Raw genomic sequence first — 26,574 nt, forward strand, 5'->3', positions numbered from 1 at the left:
ATAAATTCCTTTTTTTTTTATAAACCTACACATTATATTTTGTAGTCCAATTAGATGAAACGTTATAATCTTCTATAAGGTGCTTCAAATCGTTGACTTATACATATAAATTTGTAATATTTATGTACAAGAATGTGTAAAAAAAATCGTACGAATAATTTTCGCGAGTAATCGATCGATTTTTAAAAAATACCCTAATTAATTCCTTATAGGATTCCTCATAGGAATAAGGAAAGAATAATTAAAAGAAAAAAGAAAAAAAAAAAAAAGAGAGAGAGAGAAGAAAAAAAAAACAGTATAGAAAAAAAAAAAGAAAACAATATTTCTATAATAAAAAAATATTATAATAAATTTCATTAAAATACTGGAGATAAATGTCGGGGAGATAAAATCGTCCGATCGTACAACGCGAGAGATACATATTTCATGTAACATTTCTTATATATGTATATATGCAGTAGATGAATTAATTAATTAATAATTTAATTAATTAATTAATCAATCGATCAATCAATCAATCAATCAATCACACGAAATAACTCGCGTTTCAACATCGATGGCAGTAAAATTACAATATTTATCGTAAAACTATGATGCAACGTTGACTCGCCGGGCACTGCGTGTCAACGAGTAACAAGCGTTCGCCGAATTGAATTTACCACTTGTTTCTTTTTTCTTTACTGTTCTTTTTTCTGTTTCTTCTTTTTTTTTATTGTTATAGTTTCAATGACCACAAACAAACGATTCAATAGGTACTATCATTTCGCGGGAAATTCAAATCGACGAAAAGACGCAAGAGATTTTTGTCGTGACTCGTAAACATCGTCATATCGATAAAATCGATCGAGAAAGTTTTCTATTATTTATTTAATCTTTTTTTGTTTTTTTTTGTTTTTTTTTTTTTTTTTCTTTATTTTTTCTTTATTTAGGCCAACCCCTTTACTTCCCTTCGCACGTTGATTTCTGTCGAACGAAGAAGAAGAAGAACATTCGTTGGTATTTCGCGAAGAAAATATAAACAATGTTCTTTTTACGGATGCTGGAAAATCTTGAGAGAACTTGAGAGAAGAAGAAAAAGAGAGAGAAAAAGAGAGAAAGAAAGAGGAGAATGAGAGAGAGAAAAGGAAAGAAAAAAAGAAAAAGAAGATACAAAGAGAACGACGAAATTTTGAGGAAGATTTTGGGATTTGATTGATAGTATCCTACTTCAATATGGCTGTCTCTTGTCCTAGGACACTCTTAATCCCTAATCCCTTATCTTGTCTATATCTCTCCATCTATCTTCGTTCTTTCGTCTTCTTCTTCTTCTTCTTCTTCTTCTTCTTCTTTTTCTTCTTCTTCTTCTCCTCCTTCTTTTTCTTCCTTTCTCTTTCTTTTTCTAACACAAGCGAGGCAATTAGACCTGAGCTGGTTTAGACTTGCCGACGACCACCATTATCTTCTGCAGGAACTTTGTGGTGCCTACTGCAATTGAAAAAAAGAGAAGAAGAAATTAAAATTAACAAATTTATTTTCCTTATGTCTATCCAATATCAATTATTTATCATTATATATTGTTTAAATAAGATCGTTAGGATAGTTAGTAGAATAGACAGACGTTAGAGCATATGTTTTTTTATAATGATCGATTAGCCTTGACTATCGGGGGTGAAAGAGGGAACGGACGAGTTTAGCATTAATAATGATAATAATATATAATAATTAATCGGTAATATATATATATATATATATATATATATATCACAAGGTGCGAGAAAATAGAAGAAGAAGTGCTCCTGAAAGTCTACCATGTTGTTGTGGAGTCGTTGAATTTATGTTTCAATATGATAGTCTCGAATACATGCAAACTCAAAGATTTAATATACTACATCCCTAAACGAATAGTGTCACAATTTAAAACTGATAGTTTCTTACATAGTATGTATATATAATATAAAATATATAAAATATATAGATAAAGCTTCTTACGAGCTCCGAGACATTACAAATTTGTTTTCGAGAAATGGGGATATTTTACGTTTCAATCTTTGGCGCAAATGACGAAGTTAGTAATATACTTCTTAAATTCGATAATATAGAAGCCGCAAATATAGAAATAAAAATGATATATCGTCCATCGGATATTGAATTAAATTTATTACATAATAGAAATTTTATATTGTCACGTGGAAGCCTCTATATTAAATGATCTATGACATTGGATCACTTAATATAAATCGTTGGTGAATAAAAATTCTCCTACTGGATAATTCAAAAGATATTTATTTTCGGGAGAGATGACAAAATCAAAAAAAAAAAAAAGAAGAAGAAGTTGAATCGTGATATGTGATTATAGTGAAGTTTATAATGTTCCTTAAATAGTGAAAATAATTTAATTATACTTGAAAGAATAATTTGTTGCGTTGTATTCTGTTGTCTTGTTTAAGCGGCTGACATTGAAAATAAATTTGTCACGTTATATGTAAGTATAATTTTTGTAGGTTTAATTTGAAATATCAATTTTTTTTTTTTTCCACTTGCGACAATATTCCTTTACGGATGTTATATGATTCTGCGAATTAAAGCGAAGCTTATGAAACGGAAGCTTATACTATTCCGAATGAATCTAAATTCCAATGAATTATTCGATATTACTTAAGCTTTTCTCTCTCTCTCTCTCTCTCTCTCTCTCTCTCCCTCTCTTTCTTTTTTTCTATTTTATAAAATAAACATTGTTTTTCTATATACATACGATACGACAAAACCGCTTAAAATAAAATATTACCACGTTAGATATATGTATTTACATAACAATATTTTCTATGCAAAACTATGCAGATATTCAATTGACGAAAGAGGAGTATATTAAATAAAAAAAAAATATGATGCCAATGTTTTGGAAAAAATCATACACAAACACACACACATACACAAACACGAACATATTTTTTGAGAGATTCTTTTTTTTTTTTTTTTTTTTTTGAACTAGATTACTCCTCGAGATATATATACTCATATATACTTTCTTCTTTGTCATATCTTTGAAAAATAAAATATATATGTGAAGCGTGCAATTTTACGTACGATAGAAAAAAGAAAAATGATAAGCTAAATGTAATGATAAGCAGGCTAAAACATGCGTGACATATGAGAAAATGAAATATTTATGTATAGTGTGTTCTAAACCTTATTAGTCTTTGGCCCGACGACTACCATCAGCTTCTGCAAAGTTTTGGTAACGGCGCCTGTGGGAATAAATTGGTTAAATGGAAATGAAAAAAAAAAAAAAAAAAACGAAAAGAAAACAACTATATGTATATATATATATACTCTCTTCGTTGTTAAGATTATTAATAATAATATTTAATCTAATAATATATCTAAGAAATATTTTTTTATTGTATCGAGATCACAATATGTTCATGTGTTCACATTTTTTATAACTGTGATTTAAATATATGTAATTGTTGAAAATATGAAATAATGTATAATAAAGAAATGTACGCTATGAGTTCATAATTAATATTTAAAAAAGAAAATCAATAAATTTATAATCGTATACTTTGATATTAAAATATTTTATATTACACAAATAATTTACTATTTCCTTGTAAATACTATTATTTATTAATATATTATATACATATATATATATATTATACGTATAAATTATATCTAAAATCGTTTTATAAAATTTATTTGATAATAACTTGATCTCGATACTATAAAATTTATTTTAAAACTATTAAATGAATTATTAAGTTAACTTACCAACACTCCTGACGAAAAATTTAGGTTTGTTTTTCCACGCAATAAATGCAAAGTATACCGGTACTGACGATGATATCATTAAACAACCATAGCCTGAGAAAAAGAAAATGTTTTTGAAAATATACGTGAATTTGAATATACATAATTAATTCTGTCAATTAAGATAACATTTATTACCTGTTTCCAAAGGAGTAATATACATGGGAACTACCGTAACGAAGAGCGTGGCGATAATGTAGATGATTGGGAAAGCAAGATTTACTTTAATTGGCCTTGGTAAATTTGGTTGAGCCCATCTTAGCCAAGGAAGACATAGGACAGAGACGCCAATGCTCAACTATAAATAAGTATTATTCATTTCTTATTAGAAAAAAAAAAATTCTTAATTGAATACAAATAAATTACAAAATTGTAAAATTTTATTATAAATAAAATTTGACATAGAAGAAATTGAAAGATTAAAATATTCGAAGACAGATAAAAATAAATGGAGGAATTCGAGTATCTACGCCAATGCATCGCATCGTAGGTTTTTGCAATGAGCACCAAAGTAACTAGTACGAGCCAATTAGGAAATTATCAATCGTCCACTGTGGTTGTTAATAATAATTGATGTGACGAACAGGTGTTTAGATTATTGTTCGTGTGACGTCATACATACAACCGGATATTATTAAGATACAATTACCCATTGTAAATTGAGAAATGGCGGCCTAAATAACATTGAGATCAAGTACGTAAATAGAAATGCAAGAAATGTAACTATCGATCGATCGAGCACGCAAAAAGTTAAAAAAATTATTAAAAAATGTATTTACATCATCGATCGATCCTATTATTAAGGAAATAAGAGAAGCTATAAAAAGGAATACATATTAAAGATATCGACGCGATTCTATTCAATGTCAATTACATTGACTCATAGATTGTTGGAAAAAAAGAAAAAGAAAGAAAAAAATATTGGTAAGACGAAATCTAAGGGCAAAGTTACATCAGAAACTTTATTATATATTACGTACCCAAGTGGCAAAGCCGACGTAGTTGATCAGTGCAAAGATGTCGGATGAGCACAAATAAAGCATCGACAGGAGTGCCTGCAATAAATGAAGAAGAAAACAATTCAATTATCTTAACAATTTCATTTCACCGGCACTTTATCGATTAATCGACACGCTTTTATCGAAGAAACGAAATCTACGAAATCGTTTACGAGAGTAATCGAAATGTAGAAAACGCTTTTAAATGGATGATTCCGTATTTTCGAAAGAAAATCCATTTCTGTGAGTAAAGTTCAGCGTAAACAATCGATTTATTTTCTTCGATTAAAAGCTTTGAAACGTTCCCATTTTATTCGACAATTCTCTCTTAAGACCTTTTCTGTTTTCTTTTTTTTTTTCTTTTTTTTTTTTTTTTTTTCTTTCGTTTTACGTCTAATCAAACATACCATACAAATAACAGCTGGCGTAGGTGTCAATCTCGAGATTTGGATCATCGTAAGTATTTCCGGCATTTGTCCCTCGCATGCACCAGCATAAAAAAGTCGAGAAGACGTCAATAGAATTCCATTTACTGCACCGAATGTTGACAAAGCTACGAACACTGGTATTGTCCATGCCATTACTCCGAACAGATGATTGGCAAAAGTCTGAGATAAATACGAATGAAATATTAATTAAATATTAATTATTGTCAACGAAGTATCATCACGATTATCGTCGTTATCAAAAAATATTGTCATGATAATGTCGTTGTTGTCAAAAGTAAAAAAAAAAGAAGAAGAAGAAAACGAATTATTACGATCATAAAAAAAAAAAATTATCACAATTACGTTGACACAAAAAAAGATCAAAGATTATTACGACGAGGAAAATTCTTACGACGAAATTATTCGAGAATGAAAAATATCAACACTTACCACGGCAACAGCACCGCTACCTAAAACTTCAACGGGGCTCAAGGTAGTATAAAAAGCCATGTTGGTTAAAACATAGACGACCGTAACCAAGGTACAAGAGATTGCAATGGCTCTCGGCAAATTTCTATAGAAAAAAAAAAAAAAAAGAAGTTTCAATCGTTAATAAAATCGACGAGAATAGGATCGTATGATCGTTCAAGCACCCCAAGAAATAAGTTAATCTGATCGTTGACAAAACCTCCTCGGGATCTGCCATTTATCGATCGTTTAAAAGCGTTTGCACTTGAAAAGCTTACGTCATCCTTCTCGAGCAAGAGCAACGTCTTATATCGAGGACAATAAAAGACATGGCCTTTGCGAGTCTACAGTCATTTTTTAATTACTATACTACCTATCGGTAATAGAGATAGTCAATAGCAATTAACATTCATCATTGATTACTGATTTATTATCGATGTAGACAAGATAACTCTGACTTGATATATAATTATAAACAAATATACAAGACGTACGAACATCGATTTAGAAATAAAATCTTTCATAGCTCGAGAGGAGCAGTCATTTAATCAGATTTATTCCAATGCTAATTAATCTTTAATGATTTATTTGCATATGCACACTGAACATTTCTTACCTGATAGGATCTTTCAATTCCTCGATGATAAAGTTCAAATAGTTCCAACCGTTATAAGCAAATAATCCTGAATAAAAACTCAATGCTATTGACGTGATTTCCGTTTTGGTGTTCTCGAACGTGAAATACTCCGTGTGTCCTATACATATTTGTTTTTTTTTTTTTTTTAATTAGAAAAGTAATAATTGGATAAGTTACAAAATAATATCACGTTTTTATTGTTCAAAACGTTTCGACCAAACAATCTCATTTTAATCACTGCCATTTGTAACATTTATTAAATGTGTCAAATATTCTCTAAAAAAAAAAAAAAAAAAGAAAAAAGAAAAAAGAAATTAGGTATTCGTTTAATCATTATAATTTGTTTGTTTACACCGAAATTCGAATTAAAAATTTGAAACGGAAATAATGATCTTGTTTTTTCTTTTTCCTTCTTTTTAACATAAAGAAATATCAACGTTTAAGAAAGGAAATCGTTCGAAACGTTCCGAACAAGTAAACGTTCTGATCTCAATGATTTAGAAATTATGACAGATATGAAATATTCGCGAATAGATTTAGATATTCGTAGTCGTGAATTCTCGCAAGCCTTCGTTTCCGCCTCGTTTCAGCGAGCAATTCGCTTCGTTGAATAGTCCAATTTAAGCAATACTCTTTTTACGCGTATAACGTGCACGACGCGACGGTGAACGTCGTCGAATCGGCTGTGCCCGTATTTAATCCACCTTTTTGATTGGACAAATTGTCTCGTCCGACAAATGGACAATACTGAAAAGATGTACGAACAAGATCTTTTTCTTATTTTAAGACTCTCATCTTCTTATCCTTCATAAGAAACAAATTTGTCATTATGTATTTTAACCTAAGTAATTTTTTAGATGTCATTAACGTTACCAAAATGTAAATCAATGTGTTAATTTAACGAAATGGTTCCTTTATCTTTCAAAATAATACTTTTTCAAATAAAAATAAAATATTCTTTCTTAAAACTATCGCATTTTCGATAACGCATATTTGTTTTGTCTTGTCAAAAATAATTTCTAGATAAAATTAGAAAAGAATTTTTTAAATGAACGGATCATAAAAAGATCTATTTAATATTAAAAAAAAAAAAAAAAAAAAAAAAAAGAAAAAAAGAAAAAAATTGTCTCATTCATAATGTTTCAAGATAAATAACAAGTTATGCTTTTATCTTGAACGATTTTCCAACAAAACTCAGATATCGTTTAACAAGATACATATTTATCTAACACTTTTAAATAATAATTTCCCGTCCAAAGTAATTAAAGTAAATTCTATATCGTTTCGCACAACGAGTATTTTTATCATCGGAAAATACATCAATTGATAACTTATTCTTTAACGATTCTAAAATGAACGAAATAATTTTTAGTGGTTTCAATAGCTAAAAAAAAAAAAAACAAATTTAATATAAATAAAACGGAAGAAAAAAAGATGAGGGCCTTAAAAAAAAATTGGATCATTCACGAACACTGACCACTTTTAAAAATTCTCGTACGATGATTCAGTAAGATTTATTCAGAGTGTTGCTAATGATACGTAAGAAAAATGATTACGATTTTTTTAATCCTGTAACGAATTACATACTTGATCACGTTCGTCCGGATGACCGAGCAAAAATTTCTCTCTACATATACATATATAATAAAAGATATATACAATAGATAAAGAGTATCGTGCAACCAGTATCGTGCGAGTATCCATGTGTGATTTATAAGATCGATTCAAAAATATTTCGATCCTTAGTCTCGAACCTGTTGAAAATGTGAAAGGAGCTCTAAGGAGAAAATGTTAGTGTTTTATCATCTGACGCAATATTCTGTTCTCTTATTTTACAACGATATAATAAAAAGATGAAGTATAATAAGTAACGAACGTGTTGGCCAGGGACGAAGGAGAGAATTAAAAAATAAATAAAAAAAAAAAAACGACAGAAGAAAAGAAGCCAAGAGAAGAAAAGAGAAGAAAAGAGAAAAAAAAGGAAGAGAACAAAAAATTTATGTGTTACCTTGCACAACGGTAATGTGCTGACTCGAATATTTTTCATATCGTTCATCGTTAAACACTATCGTTAAAAACATATGTAAGTATTACATACGTAAAGTGTACTCTTACCAGTGAACAGTTGATACGCTCCAGTACAGATTATAATAAAAAGTGCGAGAAGTTTAGCATATGTGAAGATGTCTTGTACTTTTGTTGCCCAATTAACATCCCAGCAATTTATGAACGCCAGGACACCTAAATGAAAAGAAATATTATTATTTAAAAACAAAACAAAAAAATAAACAATTATACTTGGATAATAAAATTCCTTTTTCTTTTTTGCAAAATTTTTTCTTCTCTTAATGTATATCTTTGATATCGGCTAAAATCTACTTTATTAAATAAACTATTTTACTATATTTTACATTCCTCTTCAAAAAATTTTTTTTTATTTCATCTTAGTGTTTCACTAACGTTAATAATTGAAACGATATTTTATGTTAGCTGTTGCTGATATTTAATTAACAAAGTAATATTTTTTAATGCTTTCTTAAAATAAATAAAACATTTGGAATATAATCCTCGAAAGGTGAATTTTACAGGGGTATCTCTGCTTAAATTGCTCCAACTCTTTCCAATGGAAACAAGTTTTATATATTACAGTCTGTTAATAAGAACACACTGGCACCGATCCAGTCAGCCATGACGACAGAAAGGGTAGAAACGAGTTCCGGTTGGTTATCGATCCGTTCGTTCGTACGCGGAAAAGAAAATTCGCTCTATTCGATGCTAATAACAATGAAAAATATCTTCTTATTATTTTTTCATTCTCCGTCTCACACACATAAATATATGTATATATATATATATATATGTTCCTGTGATATATATTTTTATATTACAAAATTACGAGCAACGATTATTTATCTCTATTTTCACTGAAGAAAAAAAAAAAGAAAGAAAAAGGAATTGTCAAAGAAAACTTGCATATAAAAATTTTTAATTTATAAAATTAACAAAAACATGTTTTTATCCGAAAGAAATTACTCGTGTGCGACGGGAAATTGAAACAATCGACAGATACGTACGAAATATCCTCTCACTGTTTCTTTATGCTATATTTTACGTATGTTCCTATGACGTAACTTTTTAAATTACAAAAATAGAAACGCAATTTTGTACGAATCTGTATCTATCTCAAAAAAAAAAAGTGTTTGATAAATGTAAAAAAAATGTTATTTATTAGACGATTTGTTATATTATCTCTGTCTTGATCTTCATCGTTTTCTTCTCTTACGTTTTCGTCCTTGATGGATTTGTTAAAAGAAGCCGACAACGACAACGACGATGATGATGATGACGAAGAAGAAGCGAAGAAGAAGAAGAAGAAGAAGAAGAAGAAGAAGAAAAGGAAGAAAACGAAGAAGAAAAGGAAGAAATGCCGACTGATGCAACATCTCTGCAGAATAACGTGAGATTCTTTCCGGCCTTCTCCCTTCCACCTCACCATCCCCTGCTTATGCGAAGCTGTTCTTTTCCTTTACATTTTTCGTCTCTCTCTCTCTCTCTCTCTCTATTTTTCTTCTTCCTCTTCTTGTTAAGCAGAAAGAAAGAAAGAAAGAGAGAGAGAGAGAGAGAGAGAGAGAGAGAGAGAGAAAGAGAATGTGTATGTGTGCTCGTTGTCCCCTTCGGCGAATTAATGTTGTTATGTGTCGGTCTGTTGTCATGTTATTAGATTATATTTGATGACAATTGGACGTGATTGGTGGCCGTCTTTTGTCGCGTGAGTCTATGCTCGTCATCGTTTCACAACACTCTGTTTCGTTCTCTCTTTCTCCTTCTCTCTATGTCTCTCTTTTTGTTACTCTTACTTGGTATATCCTTCTCTTTCTATCTTTGACACTTGTGGTCGTTGGCACCGTTCACAACACACGGGGAACAACGACTTGTTATTTTTTTTTTAGAGTTATTATAAGATGATATTTATTTTGATTAAATTTGTTTGTTAAATTGTCTCTTTTCTTTTCTTTTCTTTTCTTTTCTTTTCTTTTCTTTTCTTTTCTTTTCTTTTCTTTTCTTTTTTTTTTGGTCAATTAAATATATTGATTAGATTATAATTAGTATTAATTTCGATGATACATGCTTACATGCAAAACATTTTCTAATTAATACTTTTATAAGAATGTTATACAGGATGTGTCTATATATATATATATATATATTTTTTTTTTTCGCATATATTTTCTACTATGTATTTTTAGATCTAGACTTTATGTCGCCATTTAAAAAGATAGCATTTATCCTAATAGATAAAAATACTAATTATAGAAAATACAAATATACAGAGACACAAACATAATTAAAAGAGTCTACTTCGATGAAAGGATTTTTCCTTCTTCTTATTTTCTTTTCTCTTCTCTGCTATCTTTGGAAGACAATTAAACGGAAATTAAAATAGTGCAGAGCTTGAGAACCGACGGTATTCCATTTTCTATCATACTGGATTACATGTATTGTTAGTTTGAATTTGCGTAGGAAGAAGGACGCAACTGACAACATAAGGAAAATCCTCTTACGGATTTACTATCAATTTTACCGTGCTTTCTAGCAATCATGCGTTACTTTACTACCGGGCAATTCCAAGTCCGATACGAAATCGTGATTCGTGTCGACGATAAGAAAAGAAGTAGGAGTGATTCGCTCGAGTGAATTCCCCTGAGCTCCGACGTATTTCCTATTTTTTTTTAAATAATGAGGAACTTGGTCTTTTGAGAAATCGTCTTATTTTCTGATGACAAAATAAGAATGATATTGCAAAAAAAAAAAAGAAAGTAAGAAAGAAAAACTAAATAAATAAATAAATAAAACATGTAAAATATAAAACTAATAAACATTGTGATGCAATAAGTGTTACAATCATTATACGTTCTAACGCTTCTAACGACGAAATAGGATATAAAATTTTATGATTACGATGTAAATCAAAATTGAGACGAAAGAATAAATAAAGAAATAAAGAAATAAAAAATTAATAAAAAGTGTAATATGTAACAAGAACTAAAATATAAATTCAACACTATTATAAAAGTTATCACGAAGGAAAAATGTAATAAATTAAAGTATACAAGTGTTAGAACATAATAATTAATATAATAATCGATATAACGTTTTCTAATATTTTTAATAACGAAACAATGATATCAAATTTTCTATTAATAAAATAATCTACTAAAGATTCTAAGAAAACGAAACTAAACAATATAATTAAAAATTAATGATGTAATATATCAAATATTTTCCAAATGTCATAATCCATATTCTAAAGTGCAAATTGGTTTACGCTTTAATTGGTTCATCTATGCGTCATCGTAAAATAATCCACTAGAAAAAGAAAAAGAAGAAATGTTACGTAGATCAAAAGACCGCAAGAAAATAATATCTTTCGTGGTCATACTTTTTTTGACCGCAAAAATTGATTAACTGAAAAATATATTATATTATAAAAACATTCGCGGTCACTATACTATATTATAAATATTTTCCTTTACTTTTCATTTTTTTTTCTTCCTTCTTCTACTCCTTATAACAATTTTTTTTTTCTTCATCTTTTTCAGTCATACGCAATACAAATAAAATTTCAATAACAAGAAGAATTGGCTAATAAATCCATCGACGTTCGTCTACTTCGCGTGACACAACGAGATCGTCATTAACCACGATTGAAAATGGCCGACCATTTCCTTTGTATAACTGATAATACGTTCCATGGAACCATCATTATTTCCTAGATCACTCAAACAAAGACATAGAATCAGAAATTTCATAGTCTTAACTTCCTTTATTATCGAAATAAAAATGTTTATTTGTATCTATGTAATACAAGATTTACTTTGTAATTTTGTTTCCTAAATTATCTCGATTAGAAACTATTTTTCGCGCTTACTAATAACAATATATTAGAAATACTTTATATACTTAATAAATACGAATTAGAAAATATGTCAAAATTCCGATAATATTTCCTACATATATTTCCATATATTTTTTCTAAATCGATATATTAGCATCGAACATTTTGCATATCGAAAACATTAATTAGAAAATATTTGAGCTTTCTTTTTTTTATAAATTTAATATTAAATTTTCTTTTTTATCTTAAGATAATCAATTCAACAAAAAAAAAAATAATTGGATGAATAAATAAAAAAAAAAAAAAAAAAAAAAAAAAAAAAAAAAAACAGAAAGAAAGAAAACGAAGGGAACTTCAAGAATCCTACCCTTGGTAAATGATACCTTTCTAATGATCAGGCAACGTTCTTTCCAGGATCAAGAGAGAAAGATCCTTGAAGGACGTCATTGCCACCCACGCGTTAACTCTCGAGGCTATTCGAGATAAAAGAAGTTTTCTAGAAAGTAAAGGGAGATCGTAAAAGGAATGAGAAACCTTCCTGCCTTGGAGAATTCTTAAGACCATTAGGATATTGCCGATTCTTCTTTTCCATAGAATTTCCTATTGTATGTAAGAACATTGACTTTCTAACAAACGATCGTCCTTCGGTATTATACTATGCTAATCGTTTAGTATCATCTAAGAAGAAATTAAAATATCGATCTCTTTTACAATGGTATTAAAAAGTATTAGTATTTTTAATATCAATAAAACAAATTCTTTTATAAACTTATGATAAAAATTAACAAACGTTTATCTTTGTTCTTCTTTTATCTGACATTGATATCATTCTGTAACGTGTGACACATTAAAAGCATCTTAACGAATGAAATTTTCAAATAGAATTTCTCTGTCACTCTCCCTCTCGTTGATATCTTTTTATTATCTGTCAACTCTTTTCGAGATGTAATTAATTTAATAGAGATGAATTGAGAAACGTATATTATGAAGATGACCCATTTGTAATATATATTGTACAAGGCGGCATTCAACTATGTCATATTCTCTTTCTCTTCCTCTCCCTTTCTCTATCTTTCAATAGGGGTTCGTAGAAAATCAAAGAAGATGATCGACGAAATAGGAGGTTGAGTACAAAGATAAAAAAAAAAAAAGAAGAAGGGGAAGAAGACGAGGAAGAGGAGCTAAGAAACGAAATTGTTTCGGTGGGAATCAAATTATATTCAATTAGTGTTGCTATCACGCTCAAGGCCAAAAAAATATAGTTCAACGAATGAACTTCCTTCTTTTTTTTTTTTGCAAACAAACTTTCTTCTCAAGCAAATCCTCTCCCCTTTTTTCGAATTTAATTCTTAACTTCGACCTAACGTATTATACAATATATATACATATAATCACTGGTTGCTTCAATGGTGGATCATTGAGAGTGACATTTTAATCAAATTTTGTATTAATTTTGATTTAATTAAATAATCAATAATTTTTAATGTTTACTATATTTATGTATGGAAAACAAAGAAAAAAAATATATAATCATCAAACATATATAATCACCAATTACTTCAATGACGTGTCATAATTAGTAAAATTTAATTATGACTAAAAGGCTAATAATTCTAAGTGTTTTTACTATACCTATATCTATATATATGTGTGTGTGTGTGTGTGTGTGTGTGTATGTGTATATACAACTTACATATACAACAGGCAGCAAGTAATCGTACAGCATCATCTGGTGGAGCACAGTCAGGAAAAAGAGGTTTCAAAACGTAAATGCTGAAGGTCAAGGCTACGATAGCTTGACTGCAAGGTCGAACTATCATGCACTCGATCCAAAGTCTTACAAAGGCCATGAAGGGTCCAAAGGTTTCCATGATATACGCGTAATCAGCGCCCGACTTCCTGATCATACAACCTAACTCGGCATAACAATAGGCTCCTACCTATTTATGGAATAAAAAAATAAATAAAATAATAGAAAAATATAAATTAAAGTATATCGAGTTTCTTCTCTTTTTCTTTTAAATTTATCATTGATAAAAAAAGGAACTTCAATGTACTATAATAAAAAATACTATCATTGATAACAGATTGAAAGATCGGACAAAGAGATTAATATAAATGTATAATAAAAATTAAAGAAAAGACCATTGATCTTTGTAATAAGTTGGTTTAAATAAGTTTCTTCTTTTTTATAATTTATGATTGAATTTTACAAAAAATTATATTCATAATAATACAGTATTCATAAATATACTAATATATTAGTAATGTATATACTATTACTACTATTAATAGTAGTAATATACTCTACTGTATTAATAATTAAAATAGTATTGTTGAAAATAGGTAAAAAATTTTTCTTGGTTTATATCTAATATATTTATAAATGATATATTTTGGAAAACACGTGTATAATATTTTTTTTTTCTTTTCTTTTCTTTTAGTAAATATTGTTTCAAATAACTTACCATGGAAAAAATTCCTGAAGCAGTCCATACCAAAAGGCTAGCATTAACACTTCCAGTATGTTTTAAAACACCGGTTGGACTGACAAAGATGCCAGAACCGATGATCGAACCAACGATGACGGTAACGCCATTGAGAAGAGACATTTTTGCTTCAAGTTTAATTTCGTCTCCTCCTGTGTCATTATTGGTTGGCACTGGGTCGTATGGACCCTTTTCACCATCTTTGATGCTTCCTGACTTCGACATGTTCACTGAAAAATAAACGTATGTATGCTTTTATCCACCTACATATATATATACCTGTGTAAACAATATATTATTTATTTTTTTAATTATCAATCGAGGACAAAGTAATTACGAGTTCATTTAAAAAGCTATTAAACGAACGAGAGTAAAAAATTATCGCTATGTGCAATTTGATATTTATCGTTTCTAATGAGCATTGTGTGATATGAGCTTGAACGACCTTGAGAACTACTCGTTTTCATTTAAAAAGTTCATTATTATACAATCAGTTTACGTATGGTGAAAGATAGTCGGTTAGTTATTAACGAAGTAATACTTAACTTAATCATTACGTGTATGATACGGCTAAAAAAATTATTTAATTTCTCATTTTCTATTTCCTAGTTTCTTCGTAATTCTAATTTTGTCTACCAAAAAAGTCGAAAGATATTTCAATTGCGTTATATGTAAATAAAATTAATAGAGTGATACTTATCTGAATGATAACAGATATATATGACAGTAAAAAATTTCATTTGAAAAATTTTCTAATTCGAATCGTTAGTATACTATCTTCTTAAAGTTTTTTTAATAAAAATCAAAGAATCTTAATAAAATTACAAGTATTATAAAAAGAATTAACTAACTAACTTTAACGCTAAAACTCCAAAACTTCGTAATTAAAATTGTTCGTTAGTTCTTTCATTTTGCTAACAAACAAAAGAAAAAGAAAAGAAAGATAATTCTAAATAGACACGGAGAGTTTATGTTTTTCCACTTTTTTTTTTTTTTTCTCATTTGTTCGATGCAACTTCTAAGATTTCTAGAGGCGCTCTTTTATGCGCTCTAGCGTTTACGTATACGTGTCTCATTATCACACTCATCGACTTTTCTTCTCATTCTTTTCCTCTCTCTTTCTCTCTTCCTCTCTTGTTCTTTCTCTCTCAACTGTTTCAATAAAAGACGAGAGAATATATATTTGGCGTGAACGTCACACAGCTTCTCTTGAATTTTCCTCCAAGAAATTTCTATCGTTCTTTTGAATAATGTATCTTTATCTTTCTTTTCTCTCTCTCTCTCTCTCTCTCTCTCTCTCTCTCTCTCTCTCTCTCTTTATTTATTTCTCTCACGAGAAATTAACTATAACCGGTATATTCACTAGAAAGCACACCTAATATCTACAAGCTTTTATTTCGATAGTCCCTGTTTTCGACGTCGAATTAATTACAAATTACTACTACTATTGCTATTACTATTACTATATTGAAAAATAATATGTGTATATATATATATATATATATATATATATATCCTTGAAAATAAATGAGAAATATCTCTGCGCTTGAAAAAATTCAAATTCGTTTCATCCTCGCCTAACATACAAATTAGTATTACTATTACATTGAAAAATAATATATACCGATATTTATCCAATTTCGAAAATATATGCAAATTATCTCTAATGTTATTCTAATAACATTTAACCTCGTATTTAAACGTGTCATTATTAACTTTAATCATTTTTCTAATCGAAGCTGTTTAAGAGACAGGTTTGTAAAGTTATATATATGAGTCATTTTGTATATATATATATATAGAAAAAAGAGAGAAAAAAATGTTAATAAGAAAAGTTATAAAATCTAATGAAAACGTAATTTACAAATTTTATTGATAAAATTAAATGGATAAAAAAAAGAAGGAAAACGAATCACTATTATATATGACATTTCGACCAATCGAATTACCGATTGTGAGTACACACCTTTCTATGAGTCGACGAACTCATACTGAAATTAATTTATGAGAAACCTGTTCCAACTTAATTATTAAACTCAACAGTCACTTCCAATATATAAACTATATAGTATATATATACACACACACACATATATATATGTATGTATTTACATATGTATATATATACATATATATTACATATATATATATATATATATATATATATATATATATATATATATATATATATTACGAATGCATGTATCGCTATTATGAAAATACTATAAATTCCATTCTCGTTTGATTACGTGAATTAATAACAAAAAATCAACTATCAAATCGTAATCGAAGTCTACCTTGATTTTATAAGAGAGAAGGTAATAACTATGTATATATGTACTTATATGTTGTTACTTATATACTGTTACAATCGCCACGATATATACATTGATTTTACTTTGCGAACGTTCAGTTGCAATCACCGACTAAATAATTACAGATCGATTCGTTAATTATCTTACAAGTTAACATTGAGTAAGTAATCGTGAGTTACAAGACTGTGAAAGTTGAAATATATTTTCGAAAATGATAGAGTAATAAATGCGTTTGATTCATAGTTGATACCGGTTTTACCATAAAAATTATTCAAATATTTTGTGAGTTTTGCAATCTTATTTGAAATGACATTTTCTTTTCTTTTTCTCTATTTTTTTTTTTTTTTTTTGTATATTTATAATATATATCGTACTTTTGTTAAATTTAAAAGAAAAAGAAAAAGGAAGCAAATTACATATGACAAAACACAGAAGTAATAAGAAACAACTTTAATTATCGATTTGATCGATCGACTATTCGATCATTTCATCAACTATTTCTTTGTTGTTTTTTTCTTTTCTTTTTTCTTTCCTATAATCAATATCACACATATATCACTGAGAATATAAATCGTTCGAGAATTCGATTTATTATCGATCGAAATACATTGCAAATGAATATGTCAAATAAATATGTATACAAATATGTACGTGTTAATTATAAATTTAAAAATGATATTGATAGTTGAGAATATTTATACACATTTCTTATCAAAATGAAGTTTTTCTAAAGACAGTGATAATGAAAAATAGATAAATAATATTGATATATTAAGTTTATGTTGAACGTACGTAAGCAAACGTTGTTTAAATACATACATGTACGTATGCGTAATTGCTGATAAAACAGCTGATTTGAATGACAATAAAGACAGAAACAAGGAAAAACATTTTTTTAATAGTAATAAACGTAGTGATACATATATGCATATGTATACACGTATGTATTTATTTGTTAAAGTTATCAAACGTGTTAAGAATTTTCGCACAATTTTCACTTCATAATAAAACAATCCTACATAGTAAACTAACATTTGTTAATTTCTTATAAATTTTTAATTTATATATGTATAAAAGTATATATATGTTACCTACCAAAAGTGCCATAGGTACAAAGAATTCTCGTACAATTTTCACTTCGTAATAAGACCATCCTAGTGAACTATTATCCTCCTTGTATATGTTTTATAAACTTTCTAATTTTTTATATATAAATCAAGAACTTTTTTGTTAGGTGGAAGAAGAAAAAGGTAGAAAGTCCAGCGTCAGCTGGTTGTAGCTCGATGCCGAGTATCGTATTAACGTTTGAAAGAGAGACAGTAGTGAGAAGAGAGAATCTCAAACGAGAGGAAGAAAATAAGGATAAATGGGAGAGAATCGTTGTATAGTGTTAGTGAGAACTTATTCAGAGAAAACGAGACACACAAAAGAAAGATTGCGAGTTTGTGTCTCTTTCTTTCTTTTATACTTTCTCTCTCTCTCTCTCTCTCTCTCTCTCTCTCTCTCTCTCGTTCTTATTCACTTAAGCGTATACAGTAGAACGTGTTCGTGAAATACTTCGTGTATGTATGCGCATATTACATATGTATATCAAATCGAAGAGGTCACTTCGAGAATCGATAATATAAAAAAAAGAAAGAAAAATTATCTATACCTATATATATATATATGTATATGGTTTTATATAAAAGATCTATAAATAATATATACAAAATAAGAGAAATACATTTTATATAGATCTATATTACATGGATTTATATTATGTTAATATTATATAGATATATAATTCGACAACCGAAAGAAATGAAAGAAAATATCAATAATATAAATGTAGAGCTATATAATATGGCACATCTTATATAGATCTATTTATAGATCATTTATATAAAAGGATTTTATCATATATGAAATTTATCGTATTATATATAATGGATCTCTATATTTATATCCCTAAATGTTTTCATTTTTGTGTCAATACATGAAATTCAAAAATCCAAAGAGATAATACTTTTTTTTTCTTGTATGTATCTGCGAGTAATGCGAATCAAGAGAACAGATAAATGAATTATGTGCTACGGTATAATTTGTTGCAAATGTATGATAAGCGTTTAATCAAATAAATAAAGGGAGATTATTCTTCTTTTTCTTTTTTCTGAATTCTATATTCGACTTGTTTGATTTACTCGAATGAAATTGATGAACGTCTATATCTGTATTATAAATATATGTAGTTTTCAAGTTGCACAATCATTAACCTTCAAACCAATTTTTTTTTATGTTTGAATAAGAAATTATATAATGGGAAACTTATAGTATAAATTTTGTATATATGTACATACATATATATAGTACTTTATGCAATAACTTTATATAATATAATTATATTGATAAATACATCTATATTGTATACAATTTAGTATAGTATAATATAGTACAACATAAAGATTATTTTATAAAGAAACTTATTATGGTAACGAGCTTAGTATAATATAGTATTATTTTTTTATATATGTAAATATATTTATCAGTACAGTTACACTATATTATACTATACTTTTATATATTAAATTACTATATAAAAAATAATATATATACATATATATATATATATAGTACAATAGAAATTTATTAACTATAATTTATATGTGACAAATTTTTATGTAAACTATTAATTTAATAACAAAAAGAAATAGATCATAAATATATCATTTCAAAGTAATATTATAAAGTATTACTAATACACTCACAAACATTTAAAAAATATTAAAATTGTTTTTAAGAGTTTCAAAAAGTTGTAACGATTTTACAACAGGGCTTTCGTCATGGGAAAAGACGAGTTTGACGCTCCCTAATTCGTAGTCCTAATGCGTCAGTCTGGCACTGGTACTGCTTCTTTGAATCTCTCTCTCTCTCTCTCTCTCTCTCTCTCTCTCTCTTTCTCACTCTTCCGTTCTTTCCCTCTCTCTCTCTCTCCCTCTCTCTCTCTCTCCCTCTCTCTCTCTCTCTCTCTCTTATTTAGTTTCATCGCAGCTTACGTGATCATACATTAGTGTGCGTGAAACGTGCGTATACTTCTCTATCTTATATCATATATATAATATTAGATAGGTAAAGGAACATATAAAGATTTTTGTTATTGTGTGCAAATGTCATTTACATATGTATATGTATATATATGTATATATACACCTGTGTACTTATTTATTTATAGATATGTGTAATATAATAAAACCCTTCGTCGAACGACCTATCGATTTTCATTGTATACAACACGTCCGTGACTTTTCTTTTTTATATTTTTATTCTTTTATTTTCTTTTTACTTTCTCCTTACTGTGCTCCAATATCGACCACGTGTCTTCTCAAGAACTCACACAAATAACAAACTATCCATGTGTGGAATAAAATTACGAAGGTGTACGAATTATGTATTATGGAATAATCATCTCAAAGACTATACGCGTTATATGCAAAGGTGTATCAATTAAAATATTGGAATTGTTAAAATTATTAAACAATGTTTTCAGAATCATAACGAAAATCTTTAAAATATCTTTTTCGTGATATCGGACATTACTATTCTTTGAAAATACAATAGAATGGAAAAAATTTCATGATAAATAATAATGTTACAGATTATCGTATATATAAATCGTTTCAACGTCCTTGATTTTTCTCACGATAACTAAATATAATCTCTTGGTATGTCTGAAAGGGTATTTCAATTTTCAATCATGGATGGAATGGACAGCATACGAAACTCCCTTCAAATGTTACATCACTTTTATTGATCTTAGGCTAACATCAGCGCCAACGACCCACGTACGACATGAACTGTACTTAAGGTACTCACGAAAAGAGCAAAGACACGCTGTCATCGATCTGTTTGCGAGTAGATTGTCTGATACTTAGAATAACATTTGATTCGACGAATTTCAAACGAACAAATCATAGATAAAAAAAAAAGAAAGAAAAAAGAGAGATCAAACTATACATTTTTTTTAGACATGTATATCTTTATGTATATTAGAAATTAAGAAACGATACAAATATATATTGACATGATGAAACTAAATGAGACACCTGTTATATAGAAATAATTCATTATAATTTGCTCTAATATCAAATTTGTCTCGAATCGTCTTGATTATCTCCTTTCATCTATTATTATTATAATTTCTTATATTTCTTAATTTAATCTATTCGTAAAAATATTCAATTCGATTTCAAGCATTATTTCACACATTTTCTCATGCGTAATAGAAAGAGACAAATATATATAATACGACGGAATCAAATGAGACGAACACCTATTATACATACGTATGTAAACGTAATAAAATGAACCGATGATTATAAAAGTAGTCTAAGAACGAGTCAAAAATATTAAAAAAAAAAAAAAAAAAATTCGTTTAATGCATAATTCGTATAATTACATCATATATGCCATACTCGCTGAACGAATAATCCTCTTTTTTTTTATAATTTTCAATTTACCATCAAACCACTTTCATAATCATTACGACTCAAATAATCCGTAATAAAATTCGTAATAAAATTTGCTTCGAATATTTGTACTTTTTACTTTTTTTATCATTTTATTTTATTTTTTATATATATATATTTTTTTTCTTTCTTCTTTCTTAATGAAATCTTCGTCGTAGGAAGGAATGAATACCAGGAAAGGAACGTGATATTCGCGAGACATTAAGTGAAGTCGAAGAGGCCAGTTTCCACCACCGAGAACAGTGAAGTGGAGTGGAGTGGTGTGGCGTGGCGTGGCGACCAAGAAAATCAATAGGCCACGTGGGTCGCCGACCGGATTTTCCGAACCTGCTTTTCGTACTAACGAATAAAGTTCACTTTCGCGATTCATTTATTAACGATTTTAAAACAATGATAAAGAGATCAATGAACCCATATGTATATATGTGTAAATATACATTTCTATACACATATTTATGTGTATATATATATATATATGTATGTATATAGTAAAGAAAAAAAAAGATACGTTTAATCAAATTGTTTAAGACCTAACTTACGTAAATACTATTGTACATATATTTCCATATGAGATATTTCAAGAACATAAATCTTCTTATCACGTATTCATATATCTTATATTCACATATAGGGTAATTCCGGGTAAGACGGCCTTGCAGTTCAGACAACTCGATTCTATATTTAATAGATACACTTCTATATAATAGATTTCACAAATATTTTAAGTGAAAGGACTGATAATTATTAATAAAACTCATAAATGACACTTTTCTTCTTTGTTTTCAATTAAGAAATTAGACAAGTTATTTGTACTTATAGATGGTTCAATTTTTTCGAGAATAACTGACCCCACCGTAAAATTATACGTTGTTACGTTCTTACGATGTAAACCCGACTGCTTATAGAGATCGTGAATTTTTAATCATTTTTAATGACGAAGGTATATTATGCGTTTTCTTAATTGAAAAACAACCATCAAAATAACATGTGCCTCATGTAACAGAACATAACAGAGATAATGAACCAGAATCTTTTTCATCTGGTAGCAATTAATAAAAAGATTCCCATGATAGACACGCCAGATACAATGTTAAATAAAATTAATCCAATCCGCAATGTGTTGTCAGATATGGTTCAACGAATTAAAAAATGTAAATGCAAAATGTTTCGAGTAACGCTAAAGTAACAAAACGAGCACAAAATTTAGACAAACGTAAACGTGAACATAAATGAAATTTTTGTCAGATTTTCTAATCGAAGAAGGTTTTGAAAAAAATGATGATACTGAATGCATCGAATGTAGGAAACAGTATAGCCATATATCGAAACAATACGAAAAAGATGAATTCGATGTGCTAGATACAATAAGTGATTTTAAGAAGGATGTTTAACATTTATGGATTTATATGATTTCTGTAGAAAAATTTTATGGAAAAAGAAGAAATGATTTTTTTTTTTTTATTATGTGCAAAATCTTTTTTTCTCTCTACTACAGAGCCAGCATACCTTGAATCATGAGAAATCTCACTCGAACAATATGGATGAGATGGCCTTTCGCATGGGAAATAATTTCTTTTCTTTTTCTCTCTTTTTTTTTTTTTTTTGTACAAAAGTCTTAAATTACTTTTTCGTTTAATCTTGATATTACAATTTTTCGTTTATTTACCTTTATAAACATATATTTTTCTTCTTTGGATATCGTTTAAATTGACAATATACTGAAGCATTAAGAAAAAGTGGGTTATCACTCCCGAAATTATCATAGTATATATATACATATATATATATATATATATATGCTGTGTGTACAATATATACATATGTATAATAAATATATTATATATATGCGTGGATATATGCATACTTATACATGTATATTTAAACGAGAAGCAAATTTATCTTTTCTCATAATTGACGTCAAAAATAATTTGTAATTTTGTAATCTCTTTCTCTTTTTCTATTTCTCTCTTTTTCCCTCTTTCTTTGTCTCCTACTTTATCTGTTTTGCCAAGAATTAGCATAATTCTCGAACCATTAACGACGAATTTGCCACGTGCTTATCATATTTCACATCATATATATATAGTATGAATATTAGAAGAATATAAAAAGATAAAAAAAAATGCGATAATAACTGAGTCGAAAGTTCTAACTTTTTTTTCTATCTTTGTTTCTTTCTCTTCTTTTCGCTCTCTCTCTCTCTCTCTCTCTCTCTCTCTCTCTCTCTCTCTCTCTCTCTCTCTCTCTCTCTCTCTCTCTCTCTCTCTCTCTCTCTCTCTCTCTCTGTCTGTCTCTGTCTCTTTCTCTCTCTATTTATCTTTCTTATTTTCACATGATTTTTATTACGATCGTATAAAGTACGATTGAATGCTCATGAAAATCGCAGTACATACGGATTAATTCTTCCTTTTATCGAAGAAAATAAATACCAGCTGCCTGAACGAATAATAATTTATGATTACGATGACGACGACGACGACTTTGAATGCATCGTCTTCGTTCTCTCGATTTGCATGAAGCACGATTTCGCAGATAAGAAAAAAAATATAATCTCAATGAAGAAACTAAAAAGAGAAAGAGAGAGTCGAGAAAGAAAAATGAGAAGAAACTTTCATTCGTAAGTAAGCACTTCGATACGAAAACGTATTCTTCTTAAAGCACTCGGAAGGGCGGCCATACTGCTTGTTTCGATGTTCACGAAAAAAAAATTGTTGTCGAACGAATCCCGAGAGAATACACTTTTAACAAATTCTTAAGACATTTCGAAATCACGTAAACACATTTAATCTATTTACAATTCGATACACGTAGATTTTCATTCAAGAATCTTTTGATATAAAAACCGAAAGGTAACGTGCTAGCGTACTCGCTCACGCACGCGCATTCATGCACGCTGACGCAAGTAGAAAACACTGAAGAATAATTCGAGATAACCAAAAATATATTCTATGATCATTTCTTTTGTATATATAGATATGTGTGCGTGTATATGTATGTATGAATGATATAATTATAATACATAATCATATTCGAAAAATTTGTCTAAGAATCTCAAAGAATGACACACAAAAATAAATAAAAAAAAAGAAAAGAGGTACAGGCCAATGATTATTTACCCTCTGTTTCTCCGATTATAATGTACGATAAATAATACGATAAAATTGTACGATTATAATTATACGATATAACATATAATACGTATAATATATATATATATATATATATATATATATATACATATATATATTTATATAATACATATTTATATTCAAAAATTTCCATAAACATTACAGTAAGACGTATAAACATAAAAAAAAAGAGAAACGAAAAAACAAAAAGAAACTGATTGAATAATAAAGAAACTTACCCCTTATAAAATATCACTTGCAATCCCTCGGGCGATATTACAATTTTCTCGATGCGGATTGGGTCGTGGACGATAGTTTAGATCCCTTTAGATCCTAAGTACGTCGAAATCCTTGATAAAGGATCATATTTCACACACGCACATACACACTAGATAATCGACGTACTTCCCTCTGTCTCGATCGTCTCGTTTCGTGATAACGACGAAGATGATGAATGACAGAAAAAAATAAGAGTAAAATAGTTAGATAGAAAGAATGAAGAAGAGACAGAGAGAGAGAGAGAGGGAAAGAGGGAAAGAGAGAGAAAGGAAAAGAGATAAAGGAAGAAAAGGAAACAGAGAGAAAGAGTGAATGAGATAGAAAGGAGAAAAGGAGAGAGATAGAGAAACAACACGATTAGACGGAGACAGGGAAGCTATGCGCGACACGGTGGTCGAGCTCTGAGTGATCCGTCTTTGCGTTTCTCTCCGAACGAGGCTGCTGCCGTTCCGCGTTTAGGTATTACCCTCTCTTTGCTATATAACTAACGTTTCTGCGCATGTGTAGGTATATGTGTATATTATATAGACACCGGAGCTGGCGCATGACACTTTCGAACTTAAACGTATGTAGTAACAAAAGAGTCGTTCCTCCCTTAGGTGGGGGGATGAATACGTAAGTTTGTTAAACGTAATATTGTTAAAACGAATTTCTTGTTTCCATATGTATATGTATATATATATATATATATATATATATATATGTATGTATGTATGTATGTATGTATGTATTAGTTCTCGGTTGATCTATAAAGGTTATAGATATACAATAATAATGTGTTTTTGTTAATTTAAGGCATTTAATTACACGTTAACGAATTTATTATTACTTTATGATTAAAACGTAGTTTGTAATGTTAGTATAATATTAGTTGAGATCGTATATATGCAATAATAAACTATCTTTCGACGATCGTTAGTTGATTTTTGTTTTTTAAGGGAAGTTATCTCTCTCTCTCTCTCTCTCTCTCTCTCTCTCTCTCTCTCTCTCTCTCTCTCTCTCTCTCTTTCTCTTTCTCTCTTTCTCTCTTGTACTTCGTCTTCGTTCTTGTTAAATACAACTTCGTAATACACATATATTGTTAGTCCTATTCGGTTGTTGATATAAGGAAAAGGTGATAGAAGTATCCGGCTTTGTTATCGAGAGAGAGAAAGAAGGAGAGAGGGAGAACGAGAGGGAGATCCTGCGGTATGGATCATTATATACATCGTCACTCTCAGTCGCCCGATCTACGAGGAAGAAGACGGACAAGACCAGCTTCGTTATCGATTCTATAGTAAGAAAATGTAATATACGTTAATCTCTAATCACATTTTTCGTTAATGCAGATTTAATGATACGTTGTCAAATTTATTTGTTATTGCATATATATTACTATACGTTACGTAAGATGTAATAATCTTATGATCGCTAATTTATTTATTACTACTATTATTATCTTCTTTTTCTTCTTCTTTAATATCTCTTCGATCTTATTTCTCATATATATACATATATACACCGAAACAATGACGTAATCAATAATTCGTAACGTATACAAGAAACAAATACGATCTAAACGTTCATTGAACGTTTGCATACATCAGTTTATTATTATTATTAACTTTCGAGGACGGTCGAAGAATCAAATAGTCAAGATACG

General features: G+C 28.8%; 1 protein-coding gene across 2 annotated transcripts; it reads right to left on the reverse strand.

Moving 5' to 3' along the window:
* Positions 1-715: 715 nt before the first annotated feature.
* On the reverse strand, positions 716-25,183 carry LOC122632526 (Y+L amino acid transporter 2). 2 transcript variants are annotated; one of them, XM_043819420.1, is made up of 12 exons: positions 24,893-25,183; positions 14,685-14,935; positions 13,910-14,156; positions 8,436-8,561; positions 6,300-6,438; positions 5,666-5,789; positions 5,195-5,395; positions 4,770-4,844; positions 3,928-4,087; positions 3,751-3,843; positions 3,166-3,224; positions 716-1,464 (listed from the first exon to the last, which is right to left on the reverse strand). In XM_043819420.1, the coding sequence occupies exons 2-12, from the start codon at positions 14,928-14,930 to the stop codon at positions 1,462-1,464; spliced, it is 1,473 nt and encodes a 490-aa protein (XP_043675355.1). In that variant the 5' UTR covers positions 14,931-14,935; positions 24,893-25,183; the 3' UTR covers positions 716-1,461. The 2 variants fall into 2 exon arrangements, with proteins under 2 accessions (XP_043675355.1, XP_043675347.1); XM_043819412.1 differs by lacking the exon at positions 3,166-3,224.
* Positions 25,184-26,574: the final 1,391 nt, after the last annotated feature.

This window comes from Vespula pensylvanica, chromosome 1, assembly GCF_014466175.1.
Source record: "Vespula pensylvanica isolate Volc-1 chromosome 1, ASM1446617v1, whole genome shotgun sequence".
Classification (NCBI taxonomy): Eukaryota; Metazoa; Arthropoda; class Insecta; order Hymenoptera; family Vespidae; genus Vespula; species Vespula pensylvanica.